General features: G+C 42.9%; 2 protein-coding genes across 5 annotated transcripts; both read left to right on the top strand.

Moving 5' to 3' along the window:
* The first annotated feature begins 71 nt into the window (after positions 1-71).
* Positions 72-4,589, top strand: LOC139646967 (cytochrome P450 3A40-like). 3 transcript variants are annotated; one of them, XM_071522784.1, is made up of 13 exons: positions 72-256; positions 494-587; positions 739-791; positions 1,022-1,154; positions 1,246-1,359; positions 1,576-1,664; positions 1,866-2,014; positions 2,200-2,327; positions 2,449-2,524; positions 2,629-2,789; positions 3,145-3,371; positions 3,493-3,655; positions 3,935-4,589. In XM_071522784.1, the coding sequence occupies exons 1-13, from the start codon at positions 186-188 to the stop codon at positions 4,022-4,024; spliced, it is 1,548 nt and encodes a 515-aa protein (XP_071378885.1). In that variant the 5' UTR covers positions 72-185; the 3' UTR covers positions 4,025-4,589. The 3 variants fall into 3 exon arrangements, with proteins under 3 accessions (XP_071378885.1, XP_071378893.1, XP_071378877.1); XM_071522792.1 differs by having other exon boundaries at positions 73-256; positions 1,022-1,121; XM_071522776.1 differs by having other exon boundaries at positions 75-256; positions 1,022-1,121; positions 2,620-2,789; positions 3,935-4,588.
* Positions 4,590-6,358: 1,769 nt separating this feature from the next.
* Positions 6,359-17,909, top strand: foxk1 (forkhead box K1). Of its 2 annotated transcripts, none has more exons than XM_071522853.1 (9): positions 6,359-6,960; positions 9,549-9,764; positions 12,960-13,161; positions 13,329-13,475; positions 13,600-13,793; positions 14,163-14,335; positions 14,457-14,738; positions 15,242-15,415; positions 15,669-17,909. In XM_071522853.1, exons 1-9 carry the CDS (start codon positions 6,524-6,526, stop codon positions 15,905-15,907), a joined length of 2,064 nt encoding a protein of 687 aa, XP_071378954.1. In that variant the 5' UTR covers positions 6,359-6,523; the 3' UTR covers positions 15,908-17,909. The 2 variants fall into 2 exon arrangements, with proteins under 2 accessions (XP_071378954.1, XP_071378946.1); XM_071522845.1 differs by having other exon boundaries at positions 14,457-14,786.
* Positions 17,910-18,656: the final 747 nt, after the last annotated feature.

Here is an 18,656-nt window from a genome sequence, read left to right as displayed (position 1 = left end):
GATTGCTATCAACTACATCTGCTCAGTCACTCTCTGCCAATCATTCATCTGACCCTGCCTACCGTCATTGGCTCAACTCTCACACACTTACCTGTGACTCACTCGAAGAGATTGTGCAGCAGAGTTTAAAAGATTCTCATAGTATATTGTGGCATCTTAAGTGTGCAGAGAGAAAACCTACAGAGATGGGCTTCTTCCCCTATTTCTCTACTGAGACATGGACCCTCCTGGTTGCCGTCATCACACTGATCTTTGTGTAAGTCATTTTATAACACATCTCCAGAATTTTGTATTGTGCGTGTATGTATATGTATGCATGCGTTTGTGTGTTTATACCATAAAGTTATGTTAATGAAAATGAAAATATTCTCTCTTCTCTTCTCTTCTCTTCTCTTCTCTTCTCTTCTCTTCTCTTCTCTTCTCTTCTCTTCTCTTCTCTTCTCTTCTCTTCTCTTCTCTTCTCTTCTCCTCTGTTTCTGTTTGTTACACATAGGTATGCATATTGGCCGTATGGAATATTTCAGAAGCTAGGCATCCCTGGTCCCAAACCAGTCCCTTTTTTCGGCACCATGCTGGCTTATAGAAAGGTTTGAAACACAATCCATTGTGTGCCTCTGTCTTTGTGTGTGTGTGTGTGTTTGTGTGTGTGTATTATTAACCATTGTAACTGCTTTTTGATTTTGTGATACTAGCCATTCTGCACTTTTTCCTGATAATCTGTGTTATTCCTATACCTAGGGATTCATGAACTTTGACACAGAGTGCTTCCAGAAATATGGGAAAACATGGGGGTAAGTCCCATCAAGTTTCATCTGCCCTACCTTGTTTTTTTCCCTGAGCATCTGTGTGTCATCTTCCGGGTGTATATGCATACCTGATTGTTGTCTTACCGTAACAACTGCCTGTCTGTCTACCTGTGTGGACATGCACATGTCTATTTATACTGTTTGTGTACCTGTCGTGTCTAAATGGACTTGTCTGATTGAATGATCACTTGGTGTGTTATTCTTGGCATATTTAGTATCTTTGACGGCCGTCAGCCAGTGCTGTGTATCACAGACCCTGCCATGATAAAGACAGTCCTTATTAAGGAGTGCTACTCTTTGTTCACCAATCGCAGAGTAAGCTCCCTCACCACACGACTACAACAATCAGTCATTGCGGCTTTGTAGTTGAACTACGGCTCTTGTCAGCAGTGGATGGGATACTGACGCTCCGAATGTTTCTTAATACATTCTGCTCTAGAACTTCCGTTTGAACGGGCCGCTGTACGATGCAGTGTCCATCGCTGAGGACGACCAGTGGAGGAGGATCCGCAGCGTCCTCTCTCCCTCCTTCACCTCTGGAAGACTGAAGGAGGTGTGGCCCTCTCTTTGCCTTCCCTACCTCCTACTCGCTTAGCTTTTGTCTTCTTTGCTCCACGCTGAATAGAACTCACTGAACAGGCTCTGTGTTGTAAATAAACACCAGCTGAAATCAGATTCTATCTAGAGTAGGCTAAGCACACACAGATTTATACAGTAAGCCTGTCTTTATCTCTCTGTCTCTCTCTCTCTCTCTCTCTCTGTGCCTCAGATGTTTGACATAATGAAGCACCACTCTGCTAACCTGGTCAGCAGCATGAAAAAGAAGGCAGACAAGGATGAGGCCCTGGAGCTGAAGGAGTGAGAACACTTTTGTACTCCAATATACTCCACTTACCAACATCTGGATTAATAGTTTCCAAACAAACATACAATGGCAGATGTTTTCAAGCTGGATATATATAATGTGTGTGTGTCTGTGTGTGTGTGTGTGTGTGTGTGTGTGTGTGTGTGTGTGTGTGTGTGCGTGTGTGTGTGTGTGTGTGTGTGTGTGCTCTCCAGGTTCTTTGGACCCTACAGTATGGATGTAGTGACCAGCACAGCCTTCAGTGTAGACATAGACTCACTCAACAACCCCTCAGACCCCTTTGTTACTAACATCAAGAAGATGCTGAAGTTTGACCTTTTTAACCCTCTCTTCCTCCTTATTGGTATAGTATTCTTTTTATCTATGTAAAAGCATAGTAACTTCTCCAACTTTGTCCTCCACCCAATTGGTAAACCTACAATATCTATACTAGTAGGCAACTTACTGGAGATGTTTGATGGCAGTCAGCACTGTCCCTGTCTTTCCTGTGTCCTGAGTGAAAATGTTATTTCCTCTTCGATGCTTCAGCTTTCTTCCCCTTCTTGGGTCCTGTATTTGAGAAGATGGAGTTATCCTTTTTCCCTGCCTCTGTCACGGACTTCTTTTATGCTGCACTGCAGAAGATCAAGTCTAATCGTGAAGCCAGCAAGCAAAAGGTATGGCTGTGTGTGCGTGTGTGCGTGTGTGTGTGTGTGTGTGTGTGTGTTGGCGGGACATGGGATTAAATCAACATATCTAGAAGTGTAACCTAAAGTGATTGTGTATCTCTACTTTCAGAGTCGGGTGGATTTCCTTCAGCTGATGATTGACTCGCAGAAAGACAATGACTCCACTGAGGGGGAACAGAATCAAGGTGATGTCTTGCACAAACGCATACACACACACACACACACACACACACACACAATTCAAAGCTGTTCCCAATCATGTCTCCTTTCTTCCCCTCAGGTTTAAAAGGTTTAAGCGATCATGAGATCCTTTCTCAGGCTATGATTTTCCTCTTTGCTGGCTATGAAACCAGCAGCAGTTCTCTCACTTTCTTGGCCTACAACCTGGCAACAAACCCTCACATCATGAAACGACTGCAGGAGGAGATAGACTCCACCTTCCCTAACAAGGTACATAGGAAGTAGGGTAGGATCTCAAAAGTATCATCTAATTTTGCCAATTGTGCATTTACTACATTAAAAGGACCAGTTCAGTAGTCAGTTCACATTTGGTTCAAGGATATTATAATTTATCAGCGTATACCAATACCAGAGTTTGTACAACCTGTGCTAAAATTGTACAAAATTGTGTTTACACTCTCAGTGTATCCCTTCACCACTCTTGTTAGCTCTTAACTTAGCACAATCCTAATATATGTGAGTGGTGGGCTTCTCCTGAGAAGCATAAGAGTCACAAGAATTGGTCACAGTAATGTGTGGGAATATGTGTGCGTGCGTGTGTGTGTGTGTGTGTCTGTGTGCTCAGGCTGCTGTCCAGTACCAGCCTCTGATGCAGATGGAGTACCTAGACAGCGTCATCAATGAGTCTCTCCGGCTGTACCCCATCGCCCCACGTCTGGAACGTGTTGCCAAGGCAACCGTGGAGATCAATGGCTTAGTGATTCCAAAAGATATGGTTGTCATGGTATCCACATGGGTCCTGCACCGGGACCCTGATCTGTGGCCCAAGCCTGAGGAGTTCAAACCTGAGAGGTATGTGAATGATTTGTTTACATGCAAGGAACCCACACAGAGAGGGCCTGTACTGTAGTATTATTATTATTATTTATATGTGTGTGTGTGTCTGTGTGTCTGTGTGTGTGTGTACCCCCAGGTTCAGCAAGGAGAACAAGGAGACTGTCGACCCCTACACCTACATGCCTTTCGGGGCAGGGCCCAGGAACTGTATTGGAATGCGATTTGCTCTAGTGATGATGAAACTGGCCTTGGTGGAGATCCTGCAGAGCTTCAGCTTCTCTGTGTCTAAGGAGACAGAGGTGAGACCACAAATGTCCATCCTTCCACTGCTTATTATTGCTTTATTATTGGTGTGTGAGTACTCTGGTCCAAGATTATTCATTGCTAGTTGGACAATGATAGCAAAGATTACATAATGTCAAAGGTATCAGCAGTTATAACCGTCTGTTTGTCAGTCCAAAGATCACTTCCTGACACAGCACTTACAATACAACTTTAGCACATACAGTATACACTAAAATGTCAAATAATGCATCTCTAATGGCTATCCACTCTTTGATACCATTGCTACCTGCCAGGTTCCCTTGGAGATGGACATCCAGGGACTGCTAATGCCAAAACGACCAATCAAACTGAAGCTGGTGCCACGTTCTGACCCCTCAAGCTAGGAAACCAACAAGAGAAACACTGGCATCGGCCGGGGATACAGATGCATGCATGCACACACACACACACACTGTACATCTGTGTACTGATTTTTACCACAATATACTGTTCAGCTGAGTTGTGAAAATATAATGCATATGATGAAAAAATAATGGATATTATGGATAATAATTAGAATTACTTGTATATATGAGTGAATACAAATAAAAAATAACTGAAACAAACAAAACACCATTTCATTTATTACTTATTATTACGGTACCGTGTACCTCTGTCTATCAGTTGCTCACCTCTGTTCTTTGTTCCTCTTGTTGTAAAAACTTGTATTCATCCTAAACTGAGTGATTGATACATAACCTAGAGAGTAGGTTTGTAGGTGCAACAAATTACTATGAAAATGTTTATAAAAAAGCACTGGGCCAAAGATATTTATATGTTATAATTAATCCATAAATAATACTTTGAATTATCAAATCATTTGTGACTTTATGTGAAATATTTCTCATAAAGTCACAAAAATATTTCAAATGTTTCAGACAGGGTTAGCCTATTTTGTGTGTGTGTGTGTGTGTGTTAAACTAATAATAAAAATAAAACTTTTTTCCCCAAAAACATTCAAAAGTGGTCTAGACAATTACTGATACATATGTGGAAACTGCGCCCTCATACCTTCAATAAGGTTAAACTCAAGTATGAAGATTTGTTAAAAATGTGAGTGAACTTTATTTCCCATGGAAATCAAATATTCAAAAAACGTGGTCAGTTTGGGGTATTATATATTGATCAAGATTTGTACTCATATCAGTTGGGATTTAAATCTCTAGTCTGATTCCTGCTCCTCTGAGACTTCCATGGGACGCATGAACGAGTGAAAAGGTTAAACATGCCAGAAAACAATTCACTTTTGATATTTCAGAAATTCAGATTCAGATATTTCAGTGATATCAATCAGAAGAGTTCGTGGAAATATGATAAGCAGCCTACTATCTACTTCTACTAATACTATCTACTTCTACTAATGACTTTGTTATTAGCATTGCTCTTTGGAGTGTAATAGTGTGTGTGTGTGTGTGTGTGTGTGTGTGTGTGTGTGTGTGTGTGTGTGTGTGTGTGTGTGTGTGTGTGTGGCGGGCGGGCGGGGGGGGGTTAAACGTAATGTCGCTTCTGTCCCTTTGTATTTTATATGCCAACACCGCCCTCATGCGGACGGTGTGTTTTTCAGTGATGTCCCTTTATCGTCTATGCTCCTGTTCCTTATTGTTGATCCGTTATCCGAGTTTTCCCACCAGCTTGTTCTTTCCATGTTTATAAACAGAGAGAGGCCATAGAGATAAAAAAAAAAAAAAAAATCTGAGGTGGGCAACCCGTATCTATACAATAGACACCATATGTATTGGGATATGTTGGGATTTGGAAAATGCAGTCATTCAGGTTGTCGATTACTACCTGTTTAAAATTTAAATCAGTGATGCAGTCGGTAATTACACCAATCCAGTGCTGTAAAATGGATTACTTTTTCTTATTTTTGATTACTTTGCTTACAATTTATATGATGTGGGGTTAAACTATTTTTTTTTTTTATAAATACAATAGGTAGGCATAATCTTATGGATGTGTTTTTAGTAACTGTAACTAATTGCAGTTATCAATTTCGCATTTTTCAGATTACTGCCATCCTGTTCCATTTTCTTTTTTTAAATTCACAGCCCTGCCTGTTTTCATAAGGTACGCGCCATTAGGAGATTTAGAAAGCTCCTTCTGATGCGCTATCCACTATCCAGGAAGAAAAAAAGTGATAGTAATCCCACAAAAAAAAATCAGTTTCTGTACGAATGCCATAGAAATCATAAGTCTCCATTTGAATATTAGCCTACAGGAACATTATAGCCGAGCGCACATGAACAACTCAAAGTGCTGAACAAGACTGGGAAGGTCGGAATTGTAGAGTTGCCGAGATGTGACGTTCAGGGGGCGGAGAGCATGTAAGCCAGCATGTCAGTAATTTATAGTAACAATGATATAGGCCTGATTCATCACCATATGTTATTGCTTGGAGCCCCATGTAAATAACCAGTATTGCTGCATGTCTCTATTTTCACACTTTGCTTAACATTTTTAGCATCACAAATGTTTGTTTTACTGAATTCAGGCATCAATTACATGCCTGACACGGGCAAGTGAAACATCAGCCAGAAAAATAATTGTGTTATTGTGTCCAAGTTTTTATTATTTCCGACAAAAAACAATTGAATGCGCGACGACTCCGATTTACGACTTCCTATTTCGGAAGCAGCAGTTTACGAGACGCACCTGAAGGCAGCAAAAGTCCCGTTCCCAAAGAAAGTCCATCCCGGATCCTGTCACTTACCGGGAGTCCATGTTGTTCCGACAGCCACGGAGCGAGCAAGTGCCCTGGCCGAAAAACTCTCACGTTGCAACTCTGTGTGTGCGAGAAGTGTGTGTGTGCGAGAAGTGTGTGTGTGTTGACCCTCCGAAAGAAGATGGCAGACTACCGGGACGACACCGGAGCTCGTGCCCTCCTAGCTTTACAATCGGCACCATGCAGTCCCGTGCGCGTTGCGGTGACCTCGCACGCCTATCAGCCCGCCCTCGCCCTCTCAGGCCCCCCGATTATGGATGGCCGGGACGCCGGGATCCTTCCCGTGCGTCTAGCGTCCCATCCGCAGGCCTTGGCCAGGCTCGAGGGCCGGGACTTTGAGTTTCTCATGCGCCAGAGGACAGTCACCATAGGCCGGAACTCCTCTCACGGGTCCGTGGACATCAACATGGGCCATTCGAGCTTCATTTCGCGACGGCACCTGCAAATCACCTATGACGAGTCGAGTGGTTTCTCTCTCCGGTGTCTGGGCAAGAACGGCGTGTTCGTGGACGGGGTGTTTCAGCGGAGAGGAGCGCCGCCGCTGCTGCTGCCCCGAGAGTGAGTCCTGTCAGCTAGCATGGTCGCTACCAACAAGCTAATTATGGTAACCTAGTGGCTCACTACAGAGCCAGGTAGTTGCAGGCGAGTTAGCTCGGGGGTTCCCAAACTTTTTTTTCTCCATGTCAAGGCTCCATAGATAGACAGGCAAAAGGCCACGGACCGACATTTAAAAAGAGTTCGTCCCAGGGAGCCCCATCTGACAGGATAATTGTTGTTAGATGTGATTTGGTACAGAATCGGACAACTGTAACGTTACTGTAGTCTTCTAGGTGGGGACAGTAAGCCTCTAATCAGAAGCCATTCCTGTAACATAATACACTGACCTGTCTTCAAATGAAATAAAAGTGAAATTAAACTATTCCTCATTTTATGTGGCCCCTCTGGAACCCCCTCAAGGACACCCACTGGTCCCCGGACCCCACTTTGTCAACTAGTGAAGTAGCTAAATAGCTAGCTGCATTTGGCCTGCTAACACGCATAGCCAAAGAGCTAGTTAGCAAACTTGGAAAAAGAGCCGTTGGCCAGCTTGACATTTCGCAAGGAGACATGTAACAGTTAGTTAGTTACTACTATAAGTTAGATTTGGCTACCTAAAATTGCAAAACACGGAATTATTTTTATGTAATTATGTGTCTTGTGGTTAGTCAATATATGTTATAATATCTTAACACTAATAATATAATATCTTACTGAAAGTATGGTAGTGAGAAGGGGCCTGTTGGTCAACGTGTCGCCGTCACGTAAACAGTAAATGTAAACAAACGCACTCTTGACAGCTCATCTCACTAGTCCTGTGTATAGAGGTGTAGTAGGTTAGTATGAAAACTTGAAATGCACCTTATTTATCATCGGGAGTGGGATTTTGTTTTTACTCTTTAAATACAGTGTCGAAATGTTACAGCACCATTGTCTAGTTTTAATGTTTTGTGTTTGTTTGATTTCATTAACTATCAGACAAACTGGAATCTTACTGCATGAGCCTAGAGACTGTATGTGCGTGTGTGTGTGTGCGCGCGCGCGTGTGCATATAGTGGGGGGTGGGTGGGTGGCGCCGTGCTCTTGTGTCCTCTGATTGGCTGTCAAGACTGTTTGGGGGTGTGTCAGGTTTTGATCAGGAAGTATAGGCTGACATCCTCATACCAGGCGCACATGGAGTAAACACAAGACATAAAAGCCATGTTCACAGTCAGGTTCGCCTGTGCTGTTCTGGCCCTGGTCATTCCTGTTCACAATGCACAGTTGCAGCATTTGTGGCGAATGGGTAATGCGGATGACAGTTTTTGATTTGGTTTTGGGAAGGTTGTGTGATGATACATCTGGCACTGCAACCATACTCAAATACCAAGCTTACATACTATCACCATAGTCTCAGATCTTGCGCTGCAAGGAGTAGAATTTGAAGGACTTTTTGGGGTGAGAAGTCTGTTCATGGATCCAGCATTGGATTGGCAACAGCATTGTTTACATTTGCAGCAGACAACTGACAGGGAAAATAGAAGGAAGAGTCCAGTTTTACATTGATCTTTTCAAATTACCCCCCTGAATTTTAAAGCATTGGAAGCAAATGTTTTCAATATGCATTTGAGATTCTGTGATACACCAGTGTAACTGTCTCAGACTGCCGAGAGTGTTTTCATTTGCCCTACTCCACAGGGAGGTCAGAGTTCGAGGTCCGCTATAGAACAGCAGCCCTGGGGCTGGTAGGGATTCAGTGTCTTGCTCAAGGACACTTCAGCAGGGCGGATGCTTGAGCCATGCTTGCTGGGAGAAATGAAAACTTTTTGGAATTAGATTAGTCTTTACTCCTCCATTGTGCAATGTTTGCTCAATCCCTCACACATATAATTCTATTCAAGGGTTTTGTTTGGGCTTGTATTATCTTGGTCCTGACCTGATCCAAGCTTTTATTGTTTTGATAGTCCAGGCCTGCTAGAAGCAGGAGAGAGGAGGAACTGCTATCTAGCCAGTGAGCTGTTAAATATAGACCAGTCTATTTTTCTGTCCACAAAAGGTGTTGACTATAGAAAATTATAGTTATTAAAGTTATATTGCAAGAGTTTATTTATAAATCCCTATGTATTCCAACCAGAGGAAAATGTCATTACTTGAAGTTAATCATTTAATATTTTTAATTTTAGAGGATCAGTGTGGGAAAGTCAAGTGTCATCATTGTGCCCCCCAAGGACTTGTGTTACCCACTGTGCTTTAAAAAGTACTATAATCTGTTTTCATTTTTTTGCTGTCAGTCATTTTGTAAGAGAAGATGGTTTTTTTTTTTCAAAATGGTTATATCTCTTTTTGAAATGAAGCTCGTTTGTTATTCATGAAAACACTGCATGCTACCAAACACGTATGGCTAACATCTCTCCCTCATCTATCTCTCATCTTCTCCCTGCTTCCCCTCTCTCCTCTCCACTGTCTGTCTGTGCATCACATCTCTTTCTCCTCTGACTCTGTTGTCTTGGGTTCTATCTCTTTCCCTTATTGTCCCCATTCCTCTGCTGACTCCCATTTTCTCCCATCTTTCTCTTGCCCTCTCTCTTGCTGCCTCTGCCATCTCTCCCTCCTGCTGTTCTTCCCTCTAGGTGTGTGTTTCGTTTTCCCAGCACGGTTATAAAGATCCAGTTTCTGTCGCTCCTGGAGGGTGAGGAGCAGAGAGAGAAGGAGCATCCCTCTCCTCCCCCTCGCCCGCTTCTGCCCCACATCTCGCCCCTCAAAATCAGCATTCCCACAATGCAACAGCATGAAGAGCACATCAGGGCCTTCGGCTCCCCGCTGCCCTCACCCACAGGCACCATCAGGTAAGGATGGACACACAGACACACACACATGTAGATATGAGCACCCACAGGTGCACATGGATGCATGCAAACACAATACTTCACATACACACATCGCATATGCATAGGCACCTATCTCCAGATTGAGCAGAAATAGTAAATGTTTTAACATTTAAAGCATATGGAGGCAACTTCATAACGATAACAGCTCTTCAGTTTGATTCAGATTCATTGTAACAACCTTTTACCTGTGCTAGTCCAAGCTGGTAGGTAGATGTTGCTATTCTTAGTGTATGTTCAGTCTCCAGCTGTGAGGTCAAGACCGTAAATAATATTAATTGTGCAGTATTAGCTGTACATAGGCCTGCTCCATGAATAAAATGTTGTTTATTGACCTAGTTTTGTCTTTGTCAGTCGGGGGCTAGCATTAGTATTTTAGACTGCACTGCCATGTCAATGCTTGTCCTTTTTTGTTGGCAAGGCAGGAGGTAACTTGTGTGTCAAAACAGGTATCACTGAGGCAGGGACATAACCACAAAAACAAGAGAGAAATGGCTGAGACTCCACTATAAGAACTTTTGTTAACTGATCAATAGAGGCAACACAAATACTTTTAAAGACTAGATACAGAATTATGTAACAGCACTTAATACCTCTTAATTGTTTCTTTGCGTGTTTAACCGTCTTACCTTGTCTTGGGTCTGTGCACGTGTGTGTACATATTTGTGTTGTCGTCTGTGTGTACTTCCACAGATGTGATGATTTATATCAGTGGTTTTAAATCATGTGCCATCGTCACCCAAGAGTCTGCAGGTTTTCATTCCAACCAAACACTACAGCAGCTCATTTCACTAATTAGTTACTGGTTAAAGGCGTTCTTATCAGTGCAATCAGCTGCTACAGTGTCTGGTTAGAATGAAAACCTGCAGACTCTTTGGTCCCGATGGCACATGGTTGAAAATCACTGCTCCATAACTGTACAGTGTGTGTGACTGCCAAATGTGTTGGTGTGTGTGCCCTCTGGTGGTCTGTGTTTGTTTTTGCACCATGCATACCCACCAATGCGAGCTTGTGTATACATGCCTTATATGGAATGGCTGCAGCTTCCAGGCATGTGATTGGCTATCAGGCAGATTGTTTTGCCTGTAGGCCGTTTTTCCGTCCATTCGTGGTTTCCTTTTCAGAGTCCCCTACCCCTACCCCTCCCACTCATCCCTCAACCCCTGTTCTCTCACACGTGGACACACACTCACACATAAAGTTAGACACTCATACATCTCTCCGCCACTTTCCCTGTGGCCTTTTTCGGGCAGATTGTTGTGGCTCCTTCTTTAGCAGTACCCACATACATACAAGGGAGGAGTATTATGTAAACATGCTCACACTTAAAGCGGCAACAGTGTCTCTTCACATAGTGCTGAGAGTCACTTGACTTGTTAGACAACTTAGTGCATGTAAACAACGCTTTCCCCCTAGCATTTTTCTCTCCCTACCAGCATTCACATTCATACTTCTGGCCCACGTGCGTGAAGTGTAGGGGGTCAAAGGGAGTGACAGAGGAAACGGAGACAACCCTAGCTCCCTCATGGAGGCAGACATTACTTGTGTTGATGTTTGTGTGTGTTGAGCCACTCATTCAAAGTTTTTAACACTTTGAATGCCCCTCTTAAGGATAAGACCTCCCTATCCATCTCTGTTTGTCTGAACTCTCCTCCATTCTTCTACTCTGCTTCTACCACTTGCAAAATGGAGCCTGCAGCCTAGCTTCCCCAGCCAAGACATACACACACATTCTCTTTCTTTCTTCTTTCTCTCTCACGCGCTCTCTCTCTCTCTCTCTGTCTTTCTCTTTCTTTCTCTCTCTCACTCTCACACTCTTGTAACTACAGTTCTCTGCTGCCAAAGGCAAATCAAAACACTCACACACTGACTCTCCCAGAAACCAGTGTTTATTTTACTAACAGAAGCAGGTGTGTGTTGTATAATAAGTTACTGGATTTTCCCTGTGTTCTCACTCAACAGCAACAGATAAAACCTAGTTAATAATTAACCTACTTTGGGTGTTTTTGTACACTGTGTGTGTGCGCGCTTGTGTGTGTTTTGTGATCGCTTTATATACATAAAGCTCTAGTGACCTGAGCTATAGTCATCTTTCCAAACTAAACTAGTGGTTATATTCAAAATATCATTTTTACACAAAGTTTTTTAAGTGCATGGGATTTGTCAGATTGAAATAAAATATAGCATCAGAAAGGTAAACGGCTGGGAATTAATTTGGATTTTATCACTTCATTTTTTGCAGTCCTAATGAAAAAGATTTCCTGAAAATGAAGAATACATAGTCATGTGTTTTCAGCATGGATTCTGACAATTTTTGGAATATTTATTTGTCCATTTAATATTGAAATTAAATTGTGGAATGGGAATTGTGGAGGAACGTAGGGAAACCCTGGAAAAGCCTATACTTGCTCCATTATGTCAGCAGTTGTGACTGTCTCATGGTGTCCCAAGAGATTTTCTCTACCCTCATTAGGCCTTCTTGTAGTAGTAGGTGGATTAATATGTGCCCAATTACAATCATGTAATGTTGATTTTTTTCTCCATAATTGCAGTACTAGCTTTACTTTTTTACAATTTCTGGGTTTGTTTGTGTAGTGATTTATTTGTGATTGAAAACAAGTTTTGGTGGTGATACTTGGACTGACAGTTAGTGACAGCTTAGAATGGGTTTTTTATGCATTTAGAGTCTGTAAAAGTCTTGATTACACTTGTCATGCATGTAAACACTGTAATAAAACAGACCTGTATTTTGATGGTTCATGGGTTGACAAAGTTTGAAAAAACAAATTTTCAACTGGCAATTCAAACTCTCCAAGAACATATGTTTAAATACCCCAAATTAAGATTGTCAAATAAATTCTAGATTCTAAATAATTCAAAAATAATGCTAGATTGTATTTTTAAGAACCATTTCCCCAGTGGGAATTGGTAGAGGTAACATTGTTTTGATTTTCAAGTAAAATTAAGCTGCTAAATGATATTATGGAGCTGTGCATCGGCAGTTCAAGCTATGACCTGTATTGTTATTGATGGCTCATTCATTCAGAGGGGGATAAAATTCAACTTCTTGCTTCGGTTATTTTGACACTGACAACTGTAGTGCTTCCAGAAGTGGTCATTAGTGGTTAATACAGACTCTCTTCTCAACCTCTCCAGTGTTCCCAACTCCTGTCCGGCCAGTCCACGAGGGGCAGGGTCATCGGGGTATCGCTATGGACGCAATGTGACCTCTGACCTGCAGTTAGCAGCTGAGTATGCTGCCAAGGCTGTTTCTGAGCAGAGACGAGGCATCGCCGAGCAGCGGGGTGGGGGAGCTGAGCAGCGAGGGGAGTCGGCTGGCGGCGGCGACAGCCCCAAGGTGAAGACCCTGTAACATCAAAAGTTAACTGATTCCCCCGAGAACACAAATTGCTACTTAATTTTCAGTTTTCAAACAAGTTCGTTGTATGTGCTTGGGCACGTGTGCATGTGTGTTTGCATTTGTATGTGTGTGTGTGTGTAAACGCTGGTGTCTCGTTTGTCCAGGACGAGTCCAAGCCTCCTTATTCCTATGCCCAGTTGATAGTCCAGGCCATCTCTTCAGCCCCGGACAGACAGCTGACTCTCAGTGGCATCTACTCGCACATCACCAAACACTACCCCTACTACCGCACTGCAGACAAGGGTTGGCAGGTAAGGCTCCTCCAGGCAGGCATGTGTGGGTATCTTGATTAAAATTATGACGTATTTATTCGTGCCCAGAATACAATGATATGATGATGACAGTGATTCACTTTGCCTCCCTCTGTCTGTCCAGAACTCAATCAGACACAACCTGTCTCTGAACCGCTACTTTCTGAAAGTGGCCCGCTCTCAGGATGAGCCTGGGAAAGGGAGTTTTTGGCGTGTGGACTCCGCCTCTGAGAGCAAGCTGGTGGAGCAGGCCTTCAGGAAAAGACGGCAAAGAGGGGTGGCTTGCTTCAGGACGCCCTTCGGACCCCTCTCTTCCAGGTAGGAGCTTCAGCATGTCACTGCTGATACACGCAGTGTTTCTGCTGTTTTGACTCACTTAACCCCTTTCCCTTCTCTCTGCTTCTCCTCCTGGCTTTCATTTTATTGGATAGAACAAAGTAAGTCTGATTTCTAGATTATTATACTCAGCAGGAGGTACTGGCAGTGGAGGGGTTCTACATGTTACTAGCTGTCTCCTGGTATGATAATAGCTGTTTTGTATGTTAAGTTTGTAGATTCTGTGTACAAGTATGTTATGTTGTCAAAGTTTTGTCTTAGATATAATATCCACTGAAGAGCTCACTCTTTCCATTGGTCTTTCTCTCTCCCTCTGCCTCCATCTCTTTCCCTTCACCCCCTCTTTTCCAGGAGTGCCCCAGCGTCCCCCACCCACCAGGGCCTCCTCTCTCCTCCCTCCAGTGGGCTGCAGACCCCCGAGTGTCTGAGCAGAGAGGGCTCTCCTATCCCCCACGACCACCATGAGCAGCTCGCTAACAAACTGGCATCTGTACCCGAGTATAGGTACTCTCAGAGTGCCCCAGGTGAGCATGCATGCAGGCACGCATAAATACACACGAATCACACACAAAAATACACGCGAAAGGCCTTCATATGTATTATCAAAGAGGTGAAATTGTTGTTTGTATGTGTCTCTCTGGCCAGGTTCTCCGGTCAGTGCTCAGCCTGTTATCATGGCAGCGCCCCCCCACCCGACGGCCCTGCCCCCAGGCCTGGGGAAAGCCCTCGCCTTTGTTCCTGGTGGCGGAGGCCAAGTCCAGCCCCTCCATGTGCTCCAGAACCCCCCACAGTCCTCTATCACCATGCTGCGGGTGGTGACCAGCGCCCCTCCGCCTTCCAACCCTCCGAATGGGTACAGCGCCTCCTCTGCTTGCACTACCACGCCGGGGCAGCAGGGAGGAGCAGAGGGCAACAGTGAGCTCAGAGGTATAGCCGCTGGAATGCCTTTTAGGAGTGCTTTTTCTGTATTACATGGTAAATTATTACATGATTCTAACATTATTACATTAGTTAGTCCAGTTTTCAACTTAATAACAATATCAACAATGTCAATATCCTCCTCATCAACAGTAACAGATGAGGAGGACAAAGTTTCGCTACATTCATATCAAATTCATTCAGTTAATTTTGAATGTACCTGCTAATGCCGTCACCTTGCTGTTTCTCTGATATTTATACAATGAAACATCTCCACGTTTGTCAGTTTAGTATGACAGTAGTGGTGACACTGAATCATCACATAGTTATCTTGCGCATTAATTGATCACTTGGATCACTTGATTAATTGTAGTCCAGTTTTTCTGATCTGTATTATTGTATGTCTGTCTATATTGGGGAGGGGATAGTACAATGTGTGTGCACTTGCATAAGCATGTGAGAAGTTCTGTGTTTACATGTTTGGATTGTATGTATGTGTGCATTTCCATCAGAGGTCCAGCAGAACCGGGAGCGAGTGATCCAGACAGTGGACGGTGCAGGACAGGGTGTGGAGGGGCGGAGCCTGGCCCTGGGTTTACATCAACTTCCCGTTCGTCCTGTTACCCAGAATGGCAAACACACCACTGCTGCTGTTGCCACAGCAACCGGCCTTGCTAATGCCTATGGTAATTGTTACTTTGCAATCACTGCCACACACACTGCCCCAATCATATTGATGACTGTAGATTGATTACAGATTGTGTCAATAAAGATGGGGCTAAAGTTTACATCCCACCATCCCCACCATCATACTGGGGTTGCATGCAATTGTGCTTGTTTACATAGGTTACATACTAAGGTGTTTTTGATGCTCCAGTTGATTTTACATTGATTCAATATGACTTATCCTTCCTTTTTCCCTCCTTGTTTCCTTTCCAGGCCTCAGCAGTCCTCTCCAGATCCTGGCTGCCCAGGCCTCCAGCTCCCCTCCAGTGCTGGTGAGCAGACAGTCCAGTGCAGGAGCTGAAAGCCTCGCTGAGCAGCCAGGTGAGCCCCAGGCCAAGAGGTCTAAGATGGAGGATGAGGAGGGGACTGACTCTGCTCAGCCTCAAGTCACACCCGCCCAGCAGCCTGTCATCGTTGCCATGACATCACAAACCCACGACCCTAGGAAGTAAAACCCAGGGCCCCTGACCAGGTGCCTAAAGGACAGCCTCCTTATCAACCCCTAACTGCTTCGCCTTCTATACAGATTTGATATGGCTGCAGCCGACATGGCCAAAAACAGTCTAGGCAGCCTGTCTCAAACAGAAGGGAATTTTAATAGAAATATCATGTTTGGTCAAAAATAGATTAAAATGTTCAAATACACTCTGCATTGAAAAGCAAAAAGTAAATCTTTCAGGATTTTGCAGCTGTCTTTTTAATGTTATCTGTCATTCACAGACAACACAAACAGGTAAGAACATTGAGCTTAATAGAGCATTTTACACACTCTGGTCCCTTCAGAGCTACTTAATCTCTGTGAATGGTGGAGGATATTTCTTGAATACAACCTCTCCTCCCTTCCTCTATTTGTTGAATCAAATGCATCAGTTACTATCACTTGTTGGCCAAAGAAATCGCCTGTCCTGCACCTCTTATTTGAGTCACTGCCTGAATTAAAAGTGGGGAAGGTGTGTTCAGAGAGGTGAAACGTTATACTTCTACAGATAAAACGGTGGTGATCAGAGCTATTGTGCAGCTTCGCACAGTTCTGGACAGAAGAGTAGGAAGGACTTGGTTGAATAGCCTCATGCAAGGTTGATGGGGCTTGGGAGAAGGGAGAGTATTTAGGAGGTGATTGAACACATTATTATGCAGTCCTTAACAGCTGAATAGAACGGAGTAGAGAGACAGAAGACAGCAGACAGGTTGTTGTATATCTTAGCAAAAAAAGGAAAGGTGTTTGCCTTAAGGCCAAGACCAGAATCTTTTTCTTGCCTTCTCTTTAAAGAACAAGAGAGAGAAGGGCATTGTGTTTGGAGAAGAGATTGGAGAAAATCAGGAGAGAAATCCAGGAATAACAAAATCCAAACCAGCAGTTTCCAGTTCTCACTTCAGCTCAGCTCGGTTTGGTTTGTCAGTGTGAAGCCCCTCAGATTAAAGATATCCTTGGTGAAGGGGGAGAGGAGGTTGCAGCGAGGGAAGAAAACGGGGCGACTAGTGGGAGTTGATTGAAGTGGAGCTAACCTAATGTAGACAAACTGATTGTTGTTTTCGTTCTTGTTTCAGTAGTAGTAAAAGGAGAGATGGAACAGCCTGTGTGTACAGTTTTGTTTGTCTTAGCTCAGAAAAGCATTATTGTAATAATCCTTAAAGCCTTAAATGTTTCTACATTTTTTGTCATTTTATTTTAACCTTTAGACAGCTTTACCTTTTTAGAATGTTAACACAGCGCTTCTTTAACAGTACATGATCTGCTACACTACAATGGTGATGATGATGATGACGATGTTGCGTTAGTAGACTTCTGTCAGTTTTATCAGGGGAAGGGCGGGACCAACACATGACCACACAAATCTCACTCGGTTTCTTTTGTCTTTATTCATCCTTTCTTTATGCTACTTTCAACATCTTTTTCCTCTGTTCTTGGCTCTTCATTCTTTCTTTCTCTTTTTATTTCTCCCTTTCTCTCATTCCCCCTATCTACCTCTCTCCCTTTCTTCAGCTGGCAGTCTTTTCTCCATCTTTGCAGTCTGAGGCATCAAGCTGTTGGCAATTCCTGTCACAGACACTGCCTTAATTAGATATTCTTCAGCACTTTCTCTCCCTTCTCTGTTCTTTTCACTTTCTCTCATTCTCACTCTGCCTTTAGCTTGTCCAAATGTCCTTCATACAGGCCTCATTTTTGCTGGCAATCAGGCACAATTTGCGCAAGATTCAGTGATTGTTGTTGCACATTAGAAAAATGAAACAAAAAAGATGCGTAATGATTGTATGCTGCTCTTTCTATCTGCTAAATGACAAAGCTATTAGAAGATATTTTTTTCCTATTTTGAAAAAAGAAAAAATATTTTGCTATCTAAGAACAGCTGTCATCAAACGTAAACATTCTGGAAATAGAGGAGTATATATGTATTTTTAAATGTTCCTGTTTTTGTGATTTGTTAAAAAATGTGTAGCACAAATTAAAATTTCTCATTGACTTGAATGTCCCCCCCCCCGTGTCTTCTTTTATGTGACCGTGTTGGGATAAGACTAAGCATCAAAACTTAAGTATTCACCAATTCTTTATTCTTAAGTGCCGTCATTCTAAACAGTATAAATATTCAACAGAGAAGAACAGACATGCATGAAAGAAAAGCATTGATTGCATACAAATCATGGAACGCACAAAATAAAACAAATATTACTGCTGGAGTGATGGAACAGAGTAAAACTAGATTTCAGTGTTAAACTGACAAGATATAAAAAAAAAAAGATCTCCAGTAGTTCCCTATATGCATGTTTTCTTTTGAATGTCCAAAGAATACGTGACCAAGTGTTAAATATTTACAAACAAGTATTTACACCTTTTAACCAGATACATACAGAATATATTCACAACAAAAGCATGGTTTATACACATTGGATTGTGCATCTGAGTTCATGAGAGAAACCTTTTTGATTAAAGCATGTTTTCTTGACGGCTGTATATGTTAGGTGATTAATAAACAATGTCCCACAACAGCTGCACAAGCCTTGACAGTTCATCTTTTTTTCCAGTGGAGGTAATGTAAAATGGTGAGGTTACATGTGAAATGCGAGAGCTGGGCTGCATCTTGACATTCTTGCGTTCGCTTCCTCTCCTCAGCCTCTATCACCCACTCTCGAGTACAAAAGTCAACATTCATACACAATGGTTTAGTCCATTCAGCATACAGTGATAGTGCTTTGGGAGTTACT

The sequence above is a fragment of the Centroberyx affinis genome, unplaced genomic scaffold (assembly GCF_046629955.1).
Source record: "Centroberyx affinis isolate AG114_WGS23_722 - 3 ecotype Tasmania unplaced genomic scaffold, CSIRO-AGI_Caff_v1 ptg000100l_1, whole genome shotgun sequence".
In the NCBI taxonomy this organism is placed as follows: domain Eukaryota; kingdom Metazoa; phylum Chordata; class Actinopteri; order Beryciformes; family Berycidae; genus Centroberyx; species Centroberyx affinis.
This window is presented reverse-complemented; position numbering and strand designations above follow the sequence as displayed.